Source organism: Anomaloglossus baeobatrachus, chromosome 2 (genome assembly GCF_048569485.1).
Source record: "Anomaloglossus baeobatrachus isolate aAnoBae1 chromosome 2, aAnoBae1.hap1, whole genome shotgun sequence".
Lineage (NCBI taxonomy): Eukaryota > Metazoa > Chordata > Amphibia > Anura > Aromobatidae > Anomaloglossus > Anomaloglossus baeobatrachus.
In genome coordinates this window covers 403097583-403117906 of record NC_134354.1, presented here as the reverse complement: position 1 = coordinate 403117906, position 20324 = coordinate 403097583, and the positions used below count along the sequence as shown (strand labels likewise).

The 20324-nt window shown below is 54.2% G+C and overlaps 1 protein-coding gene across 6 annotated transcripts in view; it reads right to left on the bottom strand.

The window, feature by feature from the left end:
• The window catches only part of KDM1A (lysine demethylase 1A), a 165308-nt gene extending 145778 nt beyond the window's left edge, over positions 1-19530 (bottom strand). For 5 of the 6 annotated variants that reach the window (XM_075336106.1, XM_075336107.1, XM_075336108.1 and 2 more), the window contains exon 1: positions 18868-19332. In XM_075336106.1, coding sequence (XP_075192221.1) covers positions 18868-19326 — 459 coding nt within the window. In that variant the 5' untranslated portion in view covers positions 19327-19332. Of the gene's footprint in view, positions 1-18867; positions 19333-19428 lie in introns of those variants that run through there. The other variant, XM_075336111.1, reaches the window with a different exon arrangement.
• Between the last annotated feature and the right edge of the window lie 794 nt (positions 19531-20324).

The following is a 20324-nucleotide window of genomic DNA, read 5'->3' as shown; positions in this document are numbered from 1 at the left end:
CACCTGTCACCCCCGTGATCTGTGCTCCCTCACCTGTCACCCCCGTGATCTGCGCTCTGCTCACCTGTCTCCCCCGTGATCTGCGCTCTCTCACCTCTCACCCCGTGATCTGTGCTCCCTCACCTGTCACCCCGTGATCTGTGCTCCCTCACCTGTCACCCCCGTGATCTGTGCTCTGCTCACCTGTCTCCTCTGTGATCTGTGCTCTGCTCACCTGTCTCCTCCGTGATCTGCGCTGCGCTCCCTCCCCCACCTCTCACCCTCCCCGATCTGCTGCCTCCTTCATCTCCTGTGATCCAGCTGCCTAGATCCATCCTGTAGGGTAACTATCCCCAATCTCACCTCCCACTCCCCTTCCCACCCATCCCCCCCACCCGCCCCCTCCCCCCATCCTCTGCCGCTCCTGCATCCACTGCGCTCTCTCCCATCCGCCCCCACCCTATCCCAGCCGCCGTCTCACAATCACAGATGCTCCCTTTATATGCCGCTGCCCCCCCATCTGCTGCCGCCCCATCTGCCGCCCCCCCCCCATCTTCCGCTGTTTTTTTTTTTCTATGCCATGGGGGTCTAGTTTCCAAAATGGGGTCACATGTGAGGGAGCTCCACTGTTTCGGCACCTCAGGGGGTCTCCAAACAGCATGGAATACGCTAATTGTCCCAGACAATTTTGCGTTTGAAACGTCAAATGACGCTCCTTGCCTTCCGAGCCCTGCTGTGCGCCCAAACATTTGAGTTCCACCACATATGAGGTATCTGCGTACTCAGGAGAAATTGCACAATACATTTTATGCTGCAATTTTTGCTGATACCCTTGTGAAAAAAAAAGCTACCTGGTTGAAGTAACAATTTTGTGGTAAAAAAGGTTTTTTTTATTTTCACGGCTCAACTCTATTAACTTTTGTGAAGCCCCCAGAGGCTCAAAGTGCTTAATAAACATCTAGATAAATTCCATGAGGGGTCTAGTTTCCAAAATGGGGTCACATGTGGGGGAGCTCCACTGTTTCGGCACCTCAGGGGGTCTCCAAACGCAACATGGAATACGCTAATTATCCCAGACAATTTTGCGTTTGAAACGTCAAATGACGCTCCTTGCCTTCCGAGCCCTGCTGTGCGCCCAAACATTTTATTTCTACCACATATGAGGTGTCTGTGTACTCAGGAGAAATTGTACAATACATTTTATGGTGCAATTTTTCCTGATACCCTTGTGAAAAAAAAAGCTACCTGGTTGAAGTAACAATTTTGTGGTAAAAAATTTTTTTTTTATTTTCACAGCTCAACTCTATTAACTTTTGTGAAGCCCCCAGAGGCTCAAAGTGCTCAATAAACATCTAGATAAATTCCATGAGGGGTCTAGTTTCCAAAATGGGGTCACATGTGGGGGAGCTCCACTGTTTCGGCACCTCAGGGGCTCTCCAAACGCAACATGGTGAGGATAAAGATTCCAGCTAATTTTCTGTTCAAAAAAAGTCAAATGGCGCTCCTTCCCTTCCGAGTCCTGCCGTGCGCCCAAACAGTGGTTTTTCGCCACATATGAGGTATCTGCGTGTTCAGTAGAAATTGCCCAACAAATTTTGGGGGTTCATTTAATCCTGCTACCCTTGTGAATATGCAATATTTGAGGCTAAATTAACATTTTTGTTGCAAAAAGTAAAATGTTCATTTTTTCCTTCCACATTGCTTTAGTTACTGTGAAGCACCTGAAGGGTTAATAACCTTCTTGAATGTTGTTTTGAGTAGCCTGAGGGGTGCCGTTTTTGGAATGGTGTCACTTTTGGGTGTTCTGTGTCATGTAGACCTTTCAAAATCGCTTCAAATGTGATGTGGTCCCTAAAAAAAGTGGCTTTGTAAATTTTGTTGTAAAAATGAGAAATTGCTCATAAACTTTGAACCCCTATAACTTCCTTAAATTTTTTTTTTTTTTTCCCAAAATTGTTCTGATGTAAAATAGACATGTGGGAAATGTTATTTATTAATTATTTTGTGTCATATGTCTCGTTGGTTTTAGAGCATAAAAATTCAAAGTTTGAAAATTACAAAATTTTCTAAATTTTCGCGAAATTTCCGTTTTTTTCACAAAGAAATGCAAAAAATATCGGCCTAAATTTACCACTAACATGAAGCCCAATATGTCACGAAAAAACAATCTCAGAATCACCGGGATCCGCTGAAGCGTTCCAGAGTTATAACCTCATAAAGTGACACTGGTCAGAATTGCAAAAAATGGCCTGGTCTTTAGGGTCAAAATAGGCTTGGGGCTGAAGGGGTTAAGAAGGAGGAAACCCAGCGTTTGGTGATGTCCATGGGTTCCAGACTTAAGGCAGTGATTGCCTCCAAAGGATTCGCAACAAAATATTGAAAATACAAATATTTTGTTTGGGTTTGGTTTATTTGTCCAATTACTTTTGACCTCCTAAAATGTGGGGTGTTTGTAAAGAAATGTGTACAATTCCTACAATTTCTATCAGATATTTTTGTTCAAACCTTCAAATTAAACGTTACAATCTGCACTTGAATTCTGTTGTAGAGGTTTCATTTCAAATCCAATGTGGTGGCATGCAGAGCCCAACTCGCGAAAATTGTGTCACTGTCCAAATATTTCTGGACCTAACTGTATTATGCCCTCAGACAGCCAATAGGAGCTCACTGATCGATCCTCAGTTAACTCATCCTTCAGCCAGCAATAGACAGTGCAACGCCGTGGCTAAAGAAGATGGTGCAAAATTGTTAAGGAATCCAATTTGCAAAAATTATTTTTAACTAAAAAAACCATTAAGTGAAGAAAAAAAAATATTTGTCCCCCTCCCCCCACCTTTCCTTTAAGGCGGCCTAACTTCTCTCTATGGTCACCATCTTATTTGGTAGCGTATCACTAACACATGCCACCACTCTGGGGGACGGACCTCTGGTGCCCGCACCGATCGAGAGAATTATGGGGAGTACTGTCAAGTTACAGCTGACACAATTCACCTGAATAGGCCCCAGTGCAGTCTCTGTGTGACCCTATTAACCCAGAGGGGTGACCGGGGTCCGCCATGCAGTGGAATAACCCTGATCTGTTCTGCATCCCAGTCACCGCCACTACATACATTTCCTAATGCAGCACGATACATATCATTCCCTGGCTACAATGAATAGCCCGACATAAGTAAAGGACTTTCTACTGCAGGCCGGCTTTGTCAGGGCCCGCTCACTAATGCGCTCATTGTTATCTGCAGCAGATGGCGCACAATGCACTACAGCTCTTCAGCACAAAGCCGGGAGGTGCACGCTCCGGAGCAGGGCAAATAGGGCACCCATAGCCTTCATCTGTGTGCTGGAGACACGGACACCCATCACCTGGGATATCAGCACAAAGCCAGGAGGTGCACGCTCCGGAGCAGGGCACATACAGCCTACATCTGTGTGCTGGAGACACGGACGCCCATCACCTGGGATATCAGCACAAAGCCGTGAGGTGCACGCTCCGGAGCAGGGCACATACAGCCTTCATCTGTGTGCTGGAGACACGGACACCCATCACCTGGGATATCAGCACAAAGCCGGGAGGTGCACGCTCCGGAGCAGGGCACATACAGCCTACATCTGTGTGCTGGAGACACGGACACCCATCACCTGGGATATCAGCACAAAGCCGGGAGGTGCACGCTCCGGAGCAGGGCACATACAGCCTTCATCTGTGTGCTGGAGACACGGACACCCATCACCTGGGATATCAGCACGAAGCCGGGAGGTGCACGCTCCGGAGCAGGGCACATACAGCCTACATCTGTGTGCTGGAGACACGGACGCCCATCACCTGGGATATCAGCACAAAGCCGGGAGGTGCACGCTCCGGAGCAGGGCACATACACCCTACATCTGTGTGCTGGAGACACGGACGCCCATCACCTGGGATATCAGCACAAAGCCGGGAGGTGCACGCTCCGGAGCAGGGCACATACAAGCCTACATCTGTGTGCTGGAGACACGGACACCCATCACCTGGGATATCAGCACGAAGCCGGGAGGTGCACGCTCCGGAGCAGGGCACATACAGCCTACATCTGTGTGCTGGAGACACGGACGCCCATCACCTGGGATATCAGCACAAAGCCGGGAGGTGCACGCTCCGGAGCAGGGCACATACACCCTACATCTGTGTGCTGGAGACACGGACGCCCATCACCTGGGATATCAGCACAAAGCCGGGAGGTGCACGCTCCGGAGCAGGGCACATACAGCCTACATCTGTGTGCTGGAGACACGGACGCCCATCACCTGGGATATCAGCACAAAGCCGGGAGGTGCACGCTCCGGAGCAGGGCACATACAGCCTACATCTGTGTGCTGGAGACACGGACGCCCATCACCTGGGATATCAGCACAAAGCCAGGAGGTGCACGCTCCGGAGCAGGGCACATACAGCCTACATCTGTGTGCTGGAGACACGGACACCCATCACCTGGGATATCAGCACAAAGCCGGGAGGTGCACGCTCCGGAGCAGGGCACATACAGCCTACATCTGTGTGCTGGAGACACGGACACCCATCACCTGGGATATCAGCACAAAGCCGGGAGGTGCACGCTCCGGAGCAGGGCACATACAGCCTACATCTGTGTGCTGGAGACACGGACACCCATCACCTGGTATATCAGCACAAAGCCAGGAGGTGCACGCTCCGGAGCAGGGCACATACAGCCTACATCTGTGTGCTGGAGACACGGACACCCATCACCTGGTATATCAGCACAAAGCCAGGAGGTGCACGCTCCGGAGCAGGGCACATACAGCCTACATCTGTGTGCTGGAGACACGGACACCCATCACCTGGGATATCAGCACAAAGCCAGGAGGTGCACGCTCCGGAGCAGGGCACATACAGCCTACATCTGTGTGCTGGAGACACGGACACCCATCACCTGGGATATCAGCACAAAGCCAGGAGGTGCACGCTCCGGAGCAGGGCACATACAGCCTACATCTGTGTGCTGGAGACACGGACGCCCATCACCTGGGATATCAGCACAAAGCCGTGAGGTGCACGCTCCGGAGCAGGGCACATACAGCCTACATCTGTGTGCTGGAGACACGGACACCCATCACCTGGGATATCAGCACAAAGCCGGGAGGTGCACGCTCCGGAGCAGGGCACATACAGCCTACATCTGTGTGCTGGAGACACGGACACCCATCACCTGGTATATCAGCACAAAGCCGGGAGGTGCACGCTCCGGAGCAGGGCACATACAGCCTACATCTGTGTGCTGGAGACACGGACACCCATCACCTGGGATATCAGCACAAAGCCGGGAGGTGCACGCTCCAGAGCAGGGCACATACAGCCTACATCTGTGTGCTGGAGACACGGACACCCATCACCTGGGATATCAGCACAAAGCCGGGAGGTGCACGCTCCGGAGCAGGGCACATACAGCCTACATCTGTGTGCTGGAGACACGGACACCCATCACCTGGGATATCAGCACAAAGCCGGGAGGTGCACGCTCCGGAGCAGGGAACATACAGCCTACACCTGTGTGCTGGAGACACGGACGCCCATCACCTGGGATATCAGCACAAAGCCGGGAGGTGCACGCTCCGGAGCAGGGCACATACAGCCTACACCTGTGTGCTGGAGACACGGACACCCATCACCTGGGATATCAGCACAAAGCCGGGAGGTGCACGCTCCGGAGCAGGGCACATACAGCCTACATCTGTGTGCTGGAGACACGGACACCCATCACCTGGGATATCAGCACAAAGCCGGGAGGTGCACGCTCCGGAGCAGGGCACATACAGCCTACATCTGTGTGCTGGAGACACGGACGCCCATCACCTGGGATATCAGCACAAAGCCGGGAGGTGCACGCTCCGGAGCAGGGCACACACAGCCTACATCTGTGTGCTGGAGACACGGACACCCATCACCTGGTATATCAGCACAAAGCCGGGAGGTGCACGCTCCGGAGCAGGGCACATACAGCCTACATCTGTGTGCTGGAGACACGGACACCCATCACCAGGTATATCAGCACAAAGCCAGGAGGTGCACGCTCCGGAGCAGGGCACATACAGCCTACATCTGTGTGCTGGAGACACGGACACCCATCACCTGGTATATCAGCACAAAGCCAGGAGGTGCACGCTCCGGAGCAGGGCACATACAGCCTACATCTGTGTGCTGGAGACACGGACACCCATCACCTGGTATATCAGCACAAAGCCGGGAGGTGCACGCTCCGGAGCAGGGCACATACAGCCTACATCTGTGTGCTGGAGACACGGACACCCATCACCAGGTATATCAGCACAAAGCCAGGAGGTGCACGCTCCGGAGCAGGGCACATACAGCCTACATCTGTGTGCTGGAGACACGGACACCCATCACCTGGTATATCAGCACAAAGCCAGGAGGTGCACGCTCCGGAGCAGGGCACATACAGCCTACATCTGTGTGCTGGAGACACGGACACCCATCACCTGGTATATCAGCACAAAGCCGGGAGGTGCACGCTCCGGAGCAGGGCACATACAGCCTACATCTGTGTGCTGGAGACACGGACACCCATCACCTGGTATATCAGCACAAAGCCGGGAGGTGCACGCTCCGGAGCAGGGCACATACAGCCTACATCTGTGTGCTGGAGACACGGACACCCATCACCTGGGATATCAGCACAAAGCCAGGAGGTGCACGCTCCGGAGCAGGGCACATACAGCCTACATCTGTGTGCTGGAGACACGGACACCCATCACCTGGGATATCAGCACAAAGCCGGGAGGTGCACGCTCCGGAGCAGGGCACATACAGCCTACATCTGTGTGCTGGAGACACGGACACCCATCACCTGGTATATCAGCACAAAGCCGGGAGGTGCACGCTCCGGAGCAGGGCACATACAGCCTACATCTGTGTGCTGGAGACACGGACACCCATCACCTGGGATATCAGCACAAAGCCGGGAGGTGCACGCTCCGGAGCAGGGCACATACAGCCTACATCTGTGTGCTGGAGACACGGACACCCATCACCTGGGATATCAGCACAAAGCCGGGAGGTGCACGCTCCGGAGCAGGGCACATACAGCCTACATCTGTGTGCTGGAGACACGGACGCCCATCACCTGGGATATCAGCACAAAGCCGGGAGGTGCACGCTCCGGAGCAGGGCACATACAGCCTACATCTGTGTGCTGGAGACACGGACGCCCATCACCTGGGATATCAGCACAAAGCCAGGAGGTGCACGCTCCGGAGCAGGGCACATACAGCCTACATCTGTGTGCTGGAGACACGGACACCCATCACCTGGTATATCAGCACAAAGCCAGGAGGTGCACGCTCCGGAGCAGGGCACATACACCCTACATCTGTGTGCTGGAGACACGGACGCCCATCACCTGGTATATCAGCACAAAGCCGGGAGGTGCACGCTCCGGAGCAGGGCACATACAGCCTACATCTGTGTGCTGGAGACACGGACGCCCATCACCTGGTATATCAGCACAAAGCCGGGAGGTGCACGCTCCGGAGCAGGGCACATACAGCCTACATCTGTGTGCTGGAGACACGGACATCCATCACCTGGTATATCAGCACAAAGCCGGGAGGTGCACGCTCCGGAGCAGGGCACATACAGCCTACATCTGTGTGCTGGAGACACGGACACCCATCACCTGGGATATCAGCACAAAGCCGGGAGGTGCACGCTCCGGAGCAGGGCACATACAGCCTACATCTGTGTGCTGGAGACACGGACGCCCATCACCTGGGATATCAGCACAAAGCCGTGAGGTGCACGCTCCGGAGCAGGGCACATACAGCCTACATCTGTGTGCTGGAGACACGGACGCCCATCACCTGGGATATCAGCACAAAGCCGGGAGGTGCACGCTCCGGAGCAGGGCACATACAGCCTACATCTGTGTGCTGGAGACACGGACGCCCATCACCTGGTATATCAGCACAAAGCCAGGAGGTGCACGCTCCGGAGCAGGGCACATACAGCCTACATCTGTGTGCTGGAGACACGGACACCCATCACCTGGTATATCAGCACAAAGCCAGGAGGTGCACGCTCCGGAGCAGGGCACATACAGCCTACATCTGTGTGCTGGAGACACGGACGCCCATCACCTGGGATATCAGCACAAAGCCGTGAGGTGCACGCTCCGGAGCAGGGCACATACAGCCTACATCTGTGTGCTGGAGACACGGACACCCATCACCTGGGATATCAGCACAAAGCCGGGAGGTGCACGCTCCGGAGCAGGGCACATACAGCCTACATCTGTGTGCTGGAGACACGGACGCCCATCACCTGGTATATCAGCACAAGGAACGCACACAGAGGTCCATGATCGGGCAGTGTGACATAGAAGCAGTTACATTTCCATCCTGATCTCATTTACTTTCAAACTATCCATGAAATCAATATAACCTAATATAAACCTCCCACATGGTGGAAAGTGGCGCCCAGCGCTCTGCTTTATTCCCCATAGGCCTGCCCCATTACTCCGTATGCTCTACACACGGGTGTCCACTCATCAAATCAGTCAGTAACTGCTCAGTGGGAAATGATGGAGTCATGATCTCTACATTACAAGGCACACAATTAGCTTCATAGGTCCTGACTGCGTCCGTGATAGCACTGTATACAGGACGTATGAGCGGACCATGGGTCACCTTGTGATTACAGCCCATAGGCCAGCTGTCAGCTCGCCCGATTCCGCCACACACACACACACGAGAGAGCGACAACAGCCAGCTCCCCCGACTCCACCACAAACACACAAGAGAGAGCGACAACAGCCAGCTCCCCCGACTCCGCCACACACACACACAAGAGAGAGCGACAACAGCCAGCTCCCCCGACTCCGCCACACACACACACAAGAGAGAGCGACAACAGCCAGCTCCCCCGACTCCACCACACACACACACGAGAGAGCGACAACAGCCAGCTCCCCCGACTCCGCCACACACACACGAGAGCGACAACAGCCAGCTCCCCCAACTCCGCCACACACACACAAGAGAGAGCGACAACAGCCAGCTCCCCCGACTCCACCACACACACACGAGAGCGACAACAGCCAGCTCCCCCGACTCCGCCACACACACACACGAGAGCGACAACAGCCAGCTCCCCCGACTCCGCCACACACACACACAAGAGAGACAACAGCCAGCTCCCCCGACTCCGCCACACACACACACAAGAGAGAGCGACAACAGCCAGCTCCCCCGACTCCACCACACACACACACACACACACAAGAGAGAGCGACAACAGCCAGTTCCCCCGACTCCACCACACACACACACACAAGAGAGAGCGACAACAGCCAGCTTCCCCGACTCCACCACACACACACACACAAGAGAGAGCGACAACAGCCAGCTCCCCCGACTCCACCACACACACACACAAGAGAGAGCGAAAACAGCCAGCTCCCCCGACTCCACCACACACACACACAAGAGAGAGCGAAAACAGCCAGCTCCCCCGACTCCACCACACACACACACAAGAGAGAGCGAAAACAGCCAGCTCCCCCGACTCCACCACACACACACACACAAGAGAGAGCGACAACAGCCAGCTTCCCCGACTCCACCACACACACACACACACACACACACACACACACACACACACACAAGAGAGCGCGACAACAGCCAGCTCCCCCGACTCCACCACACACACACAAGAGAGAGCGACAACAGCCAGCTCCCCCGACTCCACCACACACACACACACACACACAAGAGAGCGCGACAACAGCCAGCTCCCCCGACTCCGCCACACACACACGAGAGCGACAACAGCCAGCTCCCCCGACTCCGCCACACACACACAAGAGAGAGCGACAACAGCCAGCTCCCCCGACTCCACCACACACACACACGAGAGCGACAACAGCCAGCTCCCCCGACTCCGCCACACACACACGAGAGCGACAACAGCCAGCTCCCCCGACTCCACCACACACACACAAGAGAGAGCGACAACAGCCAGCTCCCCCGACTCCACCACACACACACACACAAGAGAGAGCGACAACAGCCAGTTCCCCCGACTCCACCACACACACACACACACAAGAGAGAGCGACAACAGCCAGCTCCCCCGACTCCACCACACACACACACACAAGAGAGAGCGACAACAGCCAGCTTCCCCGACTCCACCACACACACACACACAAGAGAGAGCGACAACAGCCAGCTCCCCCGACTCCACCACACACACACAAGAGAGAGCGACAACAGCCAGCTCCCCCGACTCCACCACACACACACACACAAGAGAGAGCGACAACAGCCAGCTTCCCCGACTCCACCACACACACACACACACACACACACACACAAGAGAGCGCGACAACAGCCAGCTCCCCCGACTCCACCACACACACAAGAGAGAGCGACAACAGCCAGCTCCCCCGACTCCACCACACACACACACACACACACAAGAGAGCGCGACAACAGCCAGCTCCCCCGACTCCACCACACACACACACACAGACAAGAGAGAGCGACAACAGCCAGCTCCCCCGACTCCACCACACACACACACACACACACACACAAGAGAGAGCGACAACAGCCAGCTCCCCCGACTCCACCACACACACACACGAGAGCGACAACAGCCAGCTCCCCCGACTCCACCACACACACACACGAGAGAGCGACAACAGCCAGCTCCCCCGACTCCACCACACACACAAGAGAGCAACAACAGCCAGCTCCCCCGACTCCACCACACACACAAGAGAGCAACAACAGCCAGCTCCCCCGACTCCACCACACACACAAGAGAGCGACAACAGCCAGCTCCCCCGACTCCACCACACACACACACGAGAGCGACAACAGCCAGCTCCCCCGACTCCACCACACACACACACGAGAGCGACAACAGCCAGCTCCCCCGACTCCACCACACACACACAAGAGAGAGCGACAACAGCCAGCTCCCCCGACTCCACCACACACACACACGAGAGCGACAACAGCCAGCTCCCCCGACTCCACCACACACACACAAGAGAGAGCGACAACAGCCAGCTCCCCCGACTCCACCACACACACAAGAGAGCAACAACAGCCAGCTCCCCCGACTCCACCACACACACAAGAGAGCAACAACAGCCAGCTCCCCCGACTCCACCACACGCAGCTGAAAGTGGCAGCAGCCTATTCACCCAACACCGCCATCCACATAGGTGAAAGCAGCAGTCGCCCAACACTGAGCAGAGGTTCGCTGCTGTATGCTATTCTCCCTGTTATCAGCCACGGCACACTGAGCAAATGCTGACCACTGTACGCTATTGTCCCCTGTTATCAGCCTCCACACAATGAACAGTCTGGCTTTAGGGTGCTATTATCCCTGGTATCGGCCACTGAGCAGAAGCTGTCCACAGTGCCCTATTCTCCCTGTTTACAGTCACCCCACACTATGCAGAGGCTGGCCGCTATTCTCCCTGTTATCAGCCACCGCACACAGCAAAGGCTGACCGGTGTGTGCCATTTTCCCTGTTATGGGCTATTCTCCCTGTTATGCTATACTGATCAGAGGCTGGCCGTTGTGCGCTATTCTCCGTTATCAGCGCCACCCCATACTGAGCAGAGGCTGACCACTGTGCGCTATTTTCCCTGTAATCAGCCACCCCATACTGAGCAGAGGCTGGCTGTTTTGTGCTATTCTCCCCGTTATCAGCCACTATACACTACAGAGACGTTGGCCATTGTGCGCTATTCTCCCTGTTATCAGCCACCCCACACTGATCAGAGGCTGTCCTCTATTCTCCCGGTTATCAGCCACCACACACTGCGCAGAGGCTGGCCCTTGTGCGCTATTCTCCCTGTTATCAGCCACCCTATAGTGAGCAGAGGCTGCCCGCTATTCTCCGTGTTATCACCACCACACACTACGCAGAGGCTGGCCCCTGTACGCTATTCTCCCTATCAGCCACCCCGTATTGAGCAGAGGCTGACCGCTGTGCACTATTCTCCCTGTTATCAGCCACCCCATACTGAGCAGAGACTGGCCGTTGTGCGCTATTCTCCATTATCAGCCACCTCATACTGAGCAGAGGCTGACCACTGTGCGCTATTCTCCCTGTAATCAGCCACCCCATACTGAGCAGAGGCTGGCTGTTGTGTGCTATTCTCCCTGTTATCAGCCACTATACACTGCAGAGAGGCTGGCCATTGTGCGCTATTCTCCCTGTTATCAGCCACCCCACACTGATCAGAGGCTGTCCGCTATTCTCCCTGTTATCAGCCACCACACACTGCGCAGAGGCTGGCCTTTGTGCGCTATTCTCCCTGTTATCAGCCACCCTATAGTGAGCAGAGGCTGCCCGCTGTGCGCTATTCTCCCTGTTATCGCCACCCCACACTACGCAGAGGCTGGCCTCTGTAAGCTATTCTCCCTGTTATCAGCCACCCCATACTGAGCAGAGGCTGGCTGTTGTGTGCTATTCTCCCTGTTATCAGCCACTATACACTGTGGAGAGGCTGGCCATTGTGCGCTATTCTCCCTGTTATCAGCCACCCCACACTGATCAGAGGCTGTCCGCTATTCTCCCTGTTATCAGCCACCACACACTGCGCAGAGGCTGGCCTTTGTGCGCTATTCTCCCTGTTATCAGCCACCCTATAGTGAGCAGAGGCTGCCCGCTGTGCGCTATTCTCCCTGTTATCGCCACCCCACACTACGCAGAGGCTGGCCCCTGTACGCTATTCTCCCTGTTATCAGCCACCCCATACTGAGAAGGCTGGCCGTTGTGCGATATTCTCCCTGTAATCAGCCACCCCATACTGAGCAGAGGCTGGCCGCTATTCTCCCTGTTATCAGCCACCGCACACTGAGCAGAGGCTGACCGGTGTGTGCCATTTTCCCTGTTATGGGCTATTCTCCCTGTTATGTTATACTGATCAGAGGCTGGCCGTTGTGCGCTATTCTCTGTTATCAGCCACCCCATACTGAGCAGAGGCTGACCGCTGTGCGCTATTTTCCCTGTAATCAGCCACCCCATACTGAGCAGAGGCTGGCTGTTTTGTGCTATTCTCCCTGTTATCAGCCACTATACACTGCAGGGACGTTGGCCATTGTGCGCTATTCTCCCTGTTATCAGCCACCCCACACTGATCAGAGGCTGTCCTCTATTCTCCCGGTTATCAGCCACCACACACTGCGCAGAGGCTGGCCGTTGTGCGCTATTCTCCCTGTTATCAGCCACCCTATAGTGAGCAGAGGCTGTCCGCTATTCTCCGTGTTATCACCACCACACACTACGCAGAGGCTGGCCCCTGTACGCTATTCTCCCTGTTATCAGCCACCCCGTATTGAGCAGAGGCTGACCGCTGTGCGCTATTCTCCCTGTTATCAGCCACCCCATACTGAGCAGAGACTGGCCGTTGTGCACTATTGTCCGTTATCAGCCACCTCATACTGAGCAGAGGCTGTCCACTGTGCGCTATTCTCCCTGTAATCAGCCACCCCATACTGAGCAGAGGCTGGCTGTTGTGTGCTATTCTCCCTGTTATCAGCCACTATACTCTGCGGAGAGGCTGGCCATTGTCCGCTATTCTCCCTGTTATCGCCACCCCACACTACGCAGAGGTTGGCCCCTGTATGCTATTCTCCCTGTTATCGCCACCCCACACTACGCAGAGGCTGGCCCCTGTATGCTATTCTTCCTGTTATCGCCACCCCACACTATGCAGAGGCTGGCCCCTGTATGCTATTCTCCCTGTTATCAGTCACCCCATACTGAGCAGAGGCTGACCGCTGTGCGCTATTTTCCCGGTTATCAGCCTCCCCATAGTACGCAGAGGCTGCCCGCTGTGCGCCATTCTCCAGGTTATCAACCACCCCATAGTGCGCAGAGGCTGTCCGCTGTGCACACACTGATCAGAGGTTGGCCATTGTGTGCTATTCTCCGTTATCAGCCACCCCACACCCAGTCACTCTCAGCCCTTATTCACATTGAGCCCTATTTTGACCCATGGTGAGGTTTTAATATTAGAGAGTGTAGGCACTGTCCTGGGTTATACCTTATCGTTGGTGGGATGGCTTTATGCTTTATTTTTTTTTTTATCAAAAACAGTGTTTCCCAAGTACCCTATGTTTATATGCACTATGCTTTTATTTAGTTACAGCAGGGAATATGTTTATATTATTTTTGTCTTTGGTTTTACTTGTCCTATGGCCAGTGTGAACATGAACTTACAAGTTGCATGAATACCAACTCATACTCCGACTCACTTTTTTGTTTTTATTCTCCCTGTTATCAGCCCCTACACACTGCGCATTGGCTGACCACAGTGCGCTACCCTATCAGCCACCCCATACTGATCAGAGGCTGTCCACTGTGCGCTATTCTCCCTGTTATCAGCCACCAGACACTGCACAGAGGATGACTGCGGTGCGCTATTCTCCCTGTAATCAGCCACCCAATATGGAGCAGAGGCTGGCTGTTGTGTGCTATTCTCCCTGTTATCAGCCACTATACACTGTGCAGAGGCTGTCTGCTATTCTCCTTGTTATCAGCCACCCCACTGGCCGTTGTGGGCTATTCTCCCTGTTATCAGCCACCCCACTGGCTGTTGTGCCCTATTCTATCTATTAGCCATCCCATACTGATCAGAGGCTGTCCACTGTGTGCTATTCTCCCTGTTATCAGCCACCAGACACTGCACAGAGGATGACTGTGGTGGGCTATTCTCCCTGTAATCAGCCACCCAATATGGAGCAGAGGCTGGCTGTTGTGTGCTATTCTCCCTGTTATCAGCCACTATACACTGTGCAGAGGCTGTCTGCTATTCTCCTTGTTATCAGCCACCCCACTGGCCATTGTGCACTATTCTCCCTGTTATCAGCCACTATACACTGTGCAGAGGCTGTCTGCTATTCTCCCTGTTATCAGCCACCCCACTGGCCGTTGTGGGCTATTCTCCCTGTTATCAGCCACCCCACTGGCTGTTGTGCCCTATTCTATCTATTAGCCATCCCATACTGATCAGAGGCTGTCCACTGTGTGCTATTCTCCCTGTTATCAGCCACCAGACACTGCACAGAGGATGACTGTGGTGGGCTATTCTCCCTGTAATCAGCCACCCAATATGGAGCAGAGGCTGGCTGTTGTGTGCTATTCTCCCTGTTATCAGCCACTATACACTGTGCAGAGGCTGTCTGCTATTCTCCTTGTTATCAGCCACCCCACTGGCCATTGTGCACTATTCTCCCTGTTATCAGCCACTATACACTGTGCAGAGGCTGTCTGCTATTCTCCCTGTTATCAGCCACCCCACTGGCCGTTGTGGGCTATTCTCCCTGTTATCAGCCACCCCACTGGCTGTTGTGCCCTATTCTATCTATTAGCCATCCCATACTGATCAGAGGCTGTCCACTGTGTGCTATTCTCCCTGTTATCAGCCACCAGACACTGCACAGAGGATGACTGTGGTGGGCTATTCTCCCTGTAATCAGCCACCCAATATGGAGCAGAGGCTGGCTGTTGTGTGCTATTCTCCCTGTTATCAGCCACTATACACTGTGCAGAGGCTGTCTGCTATTCTCCTTGTTATCAGCCACCCCACTGGCCGTTGTGCACTATTCTCCCTGTTATCAGCCACTATACACTGTGCAGAGGCTGTCTGCTATTCTCCCTGTTATCAGCCACCCCACTGGCCGTTGTTTGCTATTCTCTCTGTTATCAGCCACACCATACTGTGAAGAGGCTGACCCTGTGTGCTATTCTTCCAGTTATCAGCCACCACACACTGAGCAGAGGCTAGCCGTTGTGCACTATTCTTCCTGTTATCAGCCACCCAACACTGATCACAGTGTGGCCGCTGTGTGCTATTCTCCCTGTTATCAGCCACCCCATACTGAGAAGGCTGGCCGTTGTGCGATATTCTCCCTGTAATCAGCCACCCCATACTGAGCAGAGGCTGGCCGCTATTCTCCCTGTTATCAGCCACCGCACACTGAGCAGAGGCTGACCGGTGTGTGCCATTTTCCCTGTTATGGGCTATTCTCCCTGTTATGTTATACTGATCAGAGGCTGGCCGTTGTGCGCTATTCTCTGTTAGCCACCCCATACTGAGCAGAGGCTGGCCGTTGTGCGCTATTCTCTGTTATCAGCCACCCCATACTGAGCAGAGGCTGACCGCTGTGCGCTATTTTCCCTGTAATCAGCCACCCCATACTGAGCAGAGGCTGGCTGTTTTGTGCTATTCTCCCTGTTATCAGCCACTATACACTGCAGAGACGTTGGCCATTGTGCGCTATTCTCCCTGTTATCAGCCACCCCACACTGATCAGAGGCTGTCCTCTATTCTCCCGGTTATCAGCCACCACACACTGCGCAGAGGCTGGCCGTTGTGCGCTATTCTCCCTGTTATCAGCCACCCTATAGTGAGCAGAGGCTGTCCGCTATTCTCCGTGTTATCACCACCACACACTACGCAGAGGCTGGCCCCTGTACGCTATTCTCCCTGTTATCAGCCACCCCGTATTGAGCAGAGGCTGACCGCTGTGCGCTATTCTCCCTGTTATCAGCCACCCCATACTGAGCAGAGACTGGCCGTTGTGCACTATTGTCCGTTATCAGCCACCTCATACTGAGCAGAGGCTGTCCACTGTGCGCTATTCTCCCTGTAATCAGCCACCCCATACTGAGCAGAGGCTGGCTGTTGTGTGCTATTCTCCCTGTTATCAGCCACTATACTCTGCGGAGAGGCTGGCCATTGTCCGCTATTCTCCCTGTTATCGCCACCCCACACTACGCAGAGGTTGGCCCCTGTATGCTATTCTCCCTGTTATCGCCACCCCACACTACGCAGAGGCTGGCCCCTGTATGCTATTCTTCCTGTTATCGCCACCCCACACTATGCAGAGGCTGGCCCCTGTATGCTATTCTCCCTGTTATCAGTCACCCCATACTGAGCAGAGGCTGACCGCTGTGCGCTATTTTCCCGGTTATCAGCCTCCCCATAGTACGCAGAGGCTGCCCGCTGTGCGCCATTCTCCAGGTTATCAACCACCCCATAGTGCGCAGAGGCTGTCCGCTGTGCACACACTGATCAGAGGTTGGCCATTGTGTGCTATTCTCCGTTATCAGCCACCCCACACCCAGTCACTCTCAGCCCTTATTCACATTGAGCCCTATTTTGACCCATGGTGAGGTTTTAATATTAGAGAGTGTAGGCACTGTCCTGGGTTATACCTTATCGTTGGTGGGATGGCTTTATGCTTTATTTTTTTTTTTTATCAAAAACAGTGTTTCCCAAGTACCCTATGTTTATATGCACTATGCTTTTATTTAGTTACAGCAGGGAATATGTTTATATTATTTTTGTCTTTGGTTTTACTTGTCCTATGGCCAGTGTGAACATGAACTTACAAGTTGCATGAATACCAACTCATACTCCGACTCACTTTTTTGTTTTTATTCTCCCTGTTATCAGCCCCTACACACTGCGCATTGGCTGACCACAGTGCGCTACCCTATCAGCCACCCCATACTGATCAGAGGCTGTCCACTGTGCGCTATTCTCCCTGTTATCAGCCACCCCACTGGCCGTTGTGGGCTATTCTCCCTGTTATCAGCCACCCCACTGGCTGTTGTGCCCTATTCTATCTATTAGCCATCCCATACTGATCAGAGGCTGTCCACTGTGTGCTATTCTCCCTGTTATCAGCCACCAGACACTGCACAGAGGATGACTGTGGTGGGCTATTCTCCCTGTAATCAGCCACCCAATATGGAGCAGAGGCTGGCTGTTGTGTGCTATTCTCCCTGTTATCAGCCACTATACACTGTGCAGAGGCTGTCTGCTATTCTCCTTGTTATCAGCCACCCCACTGGCCATTGTGCACTATTCTCCCTGTTATCAGCCACTATACACTGTGCAGAGGCTGTCTGCTATTCTCCCTGTTATCAGCCACCCCACTGGCCGTTGTGGGCTATTCTCCCTGTTATCAGCCACCCCACTGGCTGTTGTGCCCTATTCTATCTATTAGCCATCCCATACTGATCAGAGGCTGTCCACTGTGTGCTATTCTCCCTGTTATCAGCCACCAGACACTGCACAGAGGATGACTGTGGTGGGCTATTCTCCCTGTAATCAGCCACCCAATATGGAGCAGAGGCTGGCTGTTGTGTGCTATTCTCCCTGTTATCAGCCACTATACACTGTGCAGAGGCTGTCTGCTATTCTCCTTGTTATCAGCCACCCCACTGGCCGTTGTGCACTATTCTCCCTGTTATCAGCCACTATACACTGTGCAGAGGCTGTCTGCTATTCTCCCTGTTATCAGCCACCCCACTGGCCGTTGTTTGCTATTCTCTCTGTTATCAGCCACACCATACTGTGAAGAGGCTGACCCTGTGTGCTATTCTTCCAGTTATCAGCCACCACACACTGAGCAGAGGCTAGCCGTTGTGCACTATTCTTCCTGTTATCAGCCACCCAACACTGATCACAGTGTGGCCGCTGTGTGCTATTCTCCCTGTTATCAGCCACTACACACTACGCAGAGGCTATCCGCTGTGCGCTATTGTCCCCTGTTATCAGCCACCCCATATCGCGCAGAGGCTGGCCGTTGTGCGCTATTCTTCCTGTTAGCCACTGGTCAGCATCTGGCCGCAGTGCGCTATTCTCCCTGTTATCAGCCACCACACACTGATCACAGTCCGGCCGCTTTGCGCTATTCTCCCTGTTATCAGCCCCGGGCTCGGGCAGATCAGGCTCGTACATCCCGGATATGCTGCTCTCGCCATGAGGACAGCGCTCACAGAACAATGGCGCACTGCGATAAAGATCGGACGAGGGGCTCCGACCACAACTCACCTTTGCCCTCTTCCTCCGACTTGTGCGCCGACCTTCGGGGGTCTCAGGCTGCCCCCCATCCGCTCCAGCCATGATTCCCGGGGCAGAGGAGCCCCCGTGTTCTGCCCCAGGAGAGGCCCTGTCCTTCTTCCTAGGGGTCCTCTCCAGGGGCACCCCGGTATCTGGGGAGGCCATTATGCTACAAGAAGAGGATGAGGAGGAGGATGATGAGGATGAAGAAGAGGAGGATGCAGGGGGCTGAGACTCTGCACCGTTCTCACCACCCCCGCCGGACTCGGACTTCTTTGCCGTAAGCATCGAGTTGAGATGGCGGCTTTGGATCGAGGGGTGGGGCCGGAGTGTGGGCGGAGCCTGTGCGGGGATGATGGGTGGAGTAGTGGACTGATACACCGGCGGTGGGAGCCCTGTGTGTGCGAGGGCGACACCAGGACCTGTGGCCGCCGTGCCTACGACGCGCATGCGCAGCCTGCTCCGCCCCCTGGCGGGTGTCCGCCTCTCCCTGTGCTCCGCCTCTCCCTGTGCTCCGCCCCTTGGCGGGTGTCCGCCCCTCATTGTGCTCACCTGCCGGTTCTGGGAGCGCACACCGTCCTGTCCGGCCTGGAGGAGGCTTACACCACGGTGCTGTCCCTCTACTTCCTCGTACGTCATGTGCTGTGAGTGAAGTGGGCTAATGGAGAGTGCTGGGACTGGGGACAGGCACATGGAGTCAGTGCCCCTATAGAGGGCTCAGGTCGGCCCATACCTATGGGCTGGTTACGTTTTGCCTGCCCCCGGAAGGGTTAAAGGTGTGAAGTTTAAAGGTTAACCCCTTCCTATTGTATAAGGGGGCTGACCGCTGGTGCCTCACCAACCCGAGAAAGCAAGTGGTCGAGCATGCGCACTGCCATTGCTCAGAGGGATTGTTGGAGGTGGTTGGGCGCTGCGGCCGTCTGAATCCCATAAGAATGAATGGAGCTTTGGCACATGATTTCTCCAGAGCCCCAGCCATAATTCCCAGACACCCCAGATCTGAGCGACGGTCCCATGGGCCTACAGGTGTGCACACTACATGTGGCCCAGCAGATGCCCTCTATGATGGAATATATGAGGTGACCTATTTGTTTTTTAAATCAGTTTTTACTGGTATTGGCAGGACATACTTGTGTAGCCCCTCTCCCAGATTAAGGCACCAACTCTGGGGGAGGGGATTTTCCTACAGCACTTATTCCCCCCACCCCACCAAAGTAATGTATGTATAGATGTATTCCCATAAGAAGTAATGAAGAACAAAACTAGAGAGATGGTTTTACTTTTCCCAAAAACATGGTCACCTTTCTTTATTGTACTTCTAATAAACCAGAACGTAGCCAAGAGAATGTATTTCTCAGTGTTTAGCCCACGTTAGTCTGTGGATACGCTGCCATGTACGTCTGATTAGTTCTGTGCAAATCAGGTGTAAACTTCCAGCTGAATGCTCT